Genomic DNA, 5,254 nt, shown 5'->3' on the forward strand with positions numbered 1-5,254 from the left:
TTTGATTTTTAGTAGTCGAATGATTTGGTTGTAAATAAAAATTATGTTTCTTATTAGTTTTAAAAAATTAAAAAATACAGATTAATTTAGATTAAATATACTTTCTAAAAATATATATTTTTAGATATTTTTAATAATATATTAAAGTTAGGTTAATTTGAACCGAAAAATTCAAACAGAATAAAAAAATTGAGATGAAGGGAGTATTTAAAATGAAACAAAAACATATACATTGAATTCATATAAATTAGCGCAAAAGAAAAATTGATCATATTTAAATTTGGGTTGAAATACTCGCACGTTGTTATATAATTTAAATCTTTATTCTTTAACAATACATATATTTTACTGCATTGCCTTTATATATGGGGTCCACATCCACCAACATAGTATATTATCCAAGTACATATATCATTTGTTATGTATTGTTCATATCCCAGCTTGACTCTCACTTCCAACTTTTCTTCATAGCTATTCCTCTCTTGTTCATTTACAAAACCAACATGCACAGGTAAGAAATCTGTAAACAAATTTATTCCACACAGATGTTAGTGTATTAGAGAGACTTTTGAATTAACTCAATTTTTCTTTTACTCATCAGGCGCATTTCATTCATACATGGATTCACCAAATCAAAAAACAAAAAAGTTGAAGATGTGAGCACCCAGTGCGAACCGAGTCATCAATCCAAATGGAAAGCTGCATCTGGTTCACCTCTCTTTCCGGTCGACCCTTCACCCGATAACACAACCGGTAAAAACAAAAAATCAAATATATTCGATCCACGAAAGCCAAATATCAAGAGACTCAACAGATTTCTTATTTTGTCACGTGGTGTTTCGTTGGCAATTGATCCTCTCTTCCTCATCGCCGTGTCAGCCAGCGGGGGTGACAAACCGTGCATTTACTTGGACGGGGCTATGTTAGCATTTGCTACCGTGTTACGCACGGTCCTGGATGTCATACACATGGTGCATATCTGGTTCAAGTTCAGGATGTCGTATGTGTCAAAGGAGTCATTGGTTATTGGAAGCGGGAAGCTTGTGTGGGATACGCATTCTATCGCAAATAACTACGTGCGATCGCTCAAGGGCTTCTGGTTCGACTTGTTTGTTATACTTCCGGCTCCGCAAGTGAGTTTCTTTTACATGCCTCTCTTTCAATATCGGGGTAGTTTACTCATTTTCTAATTTTTTTTTATTACAGATATGATATTAATGTTGAATACACATACACCAAAATATTACTTGGACTTTTTGTTCCTTCGGCATTTATTGCATCTTTTGCTTTTTTATCTCTTTGACTGTCATATTTTCCATATATACTTTTCTCTTATGTTTTGTTTTATTTGAGATGAATTAATTATTCATAACCATTCTTTACTAAGATTACACTTGTTTTGAAAAAATTTAAACTTTCCAATCAATCAATAATACCTAATAATACCACCTAAGACAATATAATCTTATCATTATTTCAAAAAATGAAGAGACTGTTTTCTCGAAAGACCCCGCTTGTGTGTGCATGTTGTAAGCAAATAATGATTCATAAAAATAAGTACGAGTCAACGATAAACAATAATACAATATCTCAGCCTGTGATTTTCATCACACGAAATTTATCAATATCATAAAAAACTTCGTTCATTGGTTCATTTATTTATATAATACTTTGTACTGTGAAAAGTAACACACCAATTATTAATAATGCAAATTAACTTAATCGTCTCTTTTGATTGAATTCTGGTACGAAACTCCGCATCAAAGATTTTTTATGTTTAATTTTTAATTTTTTTTAATATTTTGAGAAACAAATGAAAGAATCTGAGAACTGCTAATTACTAGTTGAAGCTAGTGATTTTTTGAAAAGTAAAATTTTCTAATTCAGTAAATTGGTGATTTTGTGCAAAAATAATAATTAAAGTCTTGTAAAATCATCAATTCTAACTATGAAAACTCTTCCCATTTTAAAAGTTTTTATTTGAGCGAAATTTTATATGTATATATATATATGGGAAGTACTATATAGTTTTGAAGTTAAAAGTTATAGCAGTCATAATAATATCAACTTTGATTGAGCTAAGAGAGGGTGAGACATACTTTATCCTTAAAGATAATTGTGAATTTTAATAATTACAATTGACTCATCTATTATAAATTGATTAAGTAAAATAACTTTCTAATTAAGATAATTTCTTCCCTTGTACACATTTTTTTAAGTTCTCTTAATTTGGTTAAACCCATATATTGCGTGAGATATAACATATGATTATGATTTACAACCTTAGTATTATTATTTATTTGGGGGTGGTTTTCTTGGAAAATTTATATAACAAAAGTCACTTCATATGTATATGCAGGTTGTGTATTGGTTAATATTCCCAAAACTACTTAGAGAAGAAAAGATGGAAGATGTGATGAATATAGCGCAATTGATCTTCTTATTTCAATTTTTTCCCAAACTATATCACTGCTTCTACCTAATGCGTGGAGTGAGGAAGGTGACTGGGTATCTTTTTGGCACAGTTTGGTGGGGTTTTATCCTCAATCTCATTGCTTACTTTCTTGCTTCACATGTATGTATTTATCTCATTTATAACACAACATGTACATAAAAGCTGTTGTAATTGATATCTTGATCAACAAAATAAACTTAATTAATTAACCTGATCGTGATTGAGCAGGTGTCTGGGGGATTTTGGTATGTATTGTCTGTACAACGTATAACAGAGTGTCTTAAGAAACAGTGCCATGAAAGTAAACAATGTAATGCACTTGCTTTGACATGTCCAACAGAAGTTTGTTATAGCAGCTACACGCGTTCCTGCGCTGACACCTCTAGCATGAAGGCGGATTTCTCAACTTGCATGGACCAGAACGGAGATTTCCCATTTGGTCTATATGCTTTTGCTTTGCCTCTTATTGTAAAGAATTCTAACATTGTTAAAATTCTATATGCTAATCTTTGGGGTCTCATGACGTTCAGGTATCGAAACTAATACATTTCATTTATAGACATATACTTAATATGTAATTAATTTTATTTTTGTTTCTAACTTTTTTTACATGATTATGTTTGTAGCACTATGGGCAATAATTTGACCCCTTCAACCCAACCGTATGAAGTAATTTTTACCATTATTATGGTGCTAGCGGGCTTAGCACTCTTTACTTTGCTAATTGGGAATATCCAGGTTATAAAATTAATGATCAACAAAATAATCACCTTCATTAGTTCATTTTTATTGATAATAAAAGAAATTATGAATATCATTTTTTGGAATGGATTACTAAAAGAAGCAAAAAATTTAGGTGTTCTTACATTCTGTGACGGCCAGACGGAGAAAAATGCAGATAAAATATAGAGACATGGAGTGGTGGATGAGACGGAGACAGATTCCCTCTCACCTGAGGCGAAGAGTTCGTGATTATGAACTTCAGAGATGGGCAACCACAGGAGGCCAAGATGAGATGGAATTTATCAAAGATTTTCCTGATGGATTGAGAAGAGATATTAAACGTTTCCTCTGCTTGGACTTGGTGAGAAAGGTAAGTCCTAAACTGCCACATTTTTCAGTCTTCTTTTATATTAATTCAATACATGTAATAAGATACAACTTAATTATACGTTTCCTCTCTTACTAAACTCCTTCTCAGAATACTAGAGTTTGTTTGATTTTTAAATTCTAACCAAATACTTTTGAGATGGTCTATATTCGGTTTAATTGATTTGCTACTCTTTTCTGGTGCTTCAGGTACCATTGTTTAACCACTTGGATGACATTATCCTCGACCACATATGTGATAGGGTTAAACCCATGATCTATTCTAAAGATGAAAAGGTGATCTACAAAATAAAATCTTAATTTAGTTAAGATAAACTCAATTTCTATAATCTCATGATTTTCAAATTTTATGTATGCTATGTACAGATTATCAAAGAAGGTGAGCCTGTACAATGTATGATGTTCATTGTAAGTGGTTCTATTATGAGAAGTCAAAATGTCACACAAGACATAGTAACAACAACTTCAATCGAACCTGGTGGCTTTTTTGGAGATGAACTTATCTCGTGGTGCCTTCGTCAATCATCAACAGGCCGTTTCCCAGCTTCATCTGCGACTTATACTTGTATGGAGCCAATTGAGGCATATGGGCTTAATGCTGATCATCTTTTATATATAACAACCCATTTTCGTTACACATTTCTAAGGGGTGAACTTAAGAGTAAAACAAGATACTACTCTTCAAATTGGAGGTCATGGGCTGCTGTCAATATACAATTGGCATGGAGGCGTTACTTGCAAAGGACTAAACATGATTATGAGAATCGTAGGACATGTAATGGTGATGCCATTTATGGTGCCAACAGCGGTGACCAGAAACTTCGACACTTTGCATTAATGTTCATGTCACTAAGGCCTCGTGACCAACTCCAGTAATCAGTCTGCAATTATTAAGATTCCAGTTGTTTGTCAATGTTTAAACCAAGTTTCATGTTTATTAATTATTCAATCTGTTATAAATTAAATAATACTAGTTTAAACCCGTGCTTTAAATAATTATTATTTGATTATTTTTCTTTGAGTTTTGTATTAATTATAGTTGTTCAAGGAGTAAGTGATATAATTTTTTAACCCGATGTCATTATATCGACCAACGAATTATTTTTTATTTTAATTTTTTAAGCCCGGTTTAATAATATAATTATTTTTACAGCGTCAGTAGTATTTATTATTCTATTTTAGGCCGAACACCGTTTATTATAATATAGTATGGATATAATATATATTATTCAATAGAATTGCCCGTAATACTTTTGAAAAAAGAGTTGTTATAGTTGTAAAAAATAAAAAAGATAATGTATTTTAGTCAAAAAAATGTATTGACTTATATTGATAGTATAGACATAGCTACCTATAATATCTATATGATAAATATTATAATATCTATATGATAAATATTATAATATCTATATTTAATTTTAATCAATTAATAATTTATTTGACAGTTATGGTAAAGATTGTTTTAGAATTTAATTAAATAAAAATTAAATTAGTAGAATAAGTTGACATCAATATTAATTGAAATAATATATACCTCAATATGAAATTAAATTTAAATTGATAGAGAAAATTGACGTTAATATCAATCAAAATGAAGTCGGTATGAATTAGTATATAAAATTGGTCCTAGAAGTTGACTTCAATATCAAATAAAATTAGAATTGATCAATTAACGATCTACCAACCAAA

General features: G+C 30.6%; 1 protein-coding gene across 1 annotated transcript; it reads left to right on the forward strand.

Moving 5' to 3' along the window:
• Nucleotides 1-421: 421 nt before the first annotated feature.
• Nucleotides 422-4,545, forward strand: LOC141716818 (cyclic nucleotide-gated ion channel 2-like). Its single transcript, XM_074518997.1, has 8 exons — nucleotides 422-511; nucleotides 602-1,133; nucleotides 2,360-2,575; nucleotides 2,684-2,985; nucleotides 3,082-3,193; nucleotides 3,312-3,548; nucleotides 3,755-3,841; nucleotides 3,932-4,545. Exons 1-8 carry the CDS (start codon nucleotides 504-506, stop codon nucleotides 4,439-4,441), a joined length of 2,004 nt encoding a protein of 667 aa, XP_074375098.1. The 5' UTR covers nucleotides 422-503; the 3' UTR covers nucleotides 4,442-4,545.
• The last annotated feature ends 709 nt before the right edge of the window (nucleotides 4,546-5,254 follow it).

The sequence above is a fragment of the Apium graveolens genome, chromosome 4 (assembly GCF_009905375.1).
Source record: "Apium graveolens cultivar Ventura chromosome 4, ASM990537v1, whole genome shotgun sequence".
Classification (NCBI taxonomy): Eukaryota; Viridiplantae; Streptophyta; class Magnoliopsida; order Apiales; family Apiaceae; genus Apium; species Apium graveolens.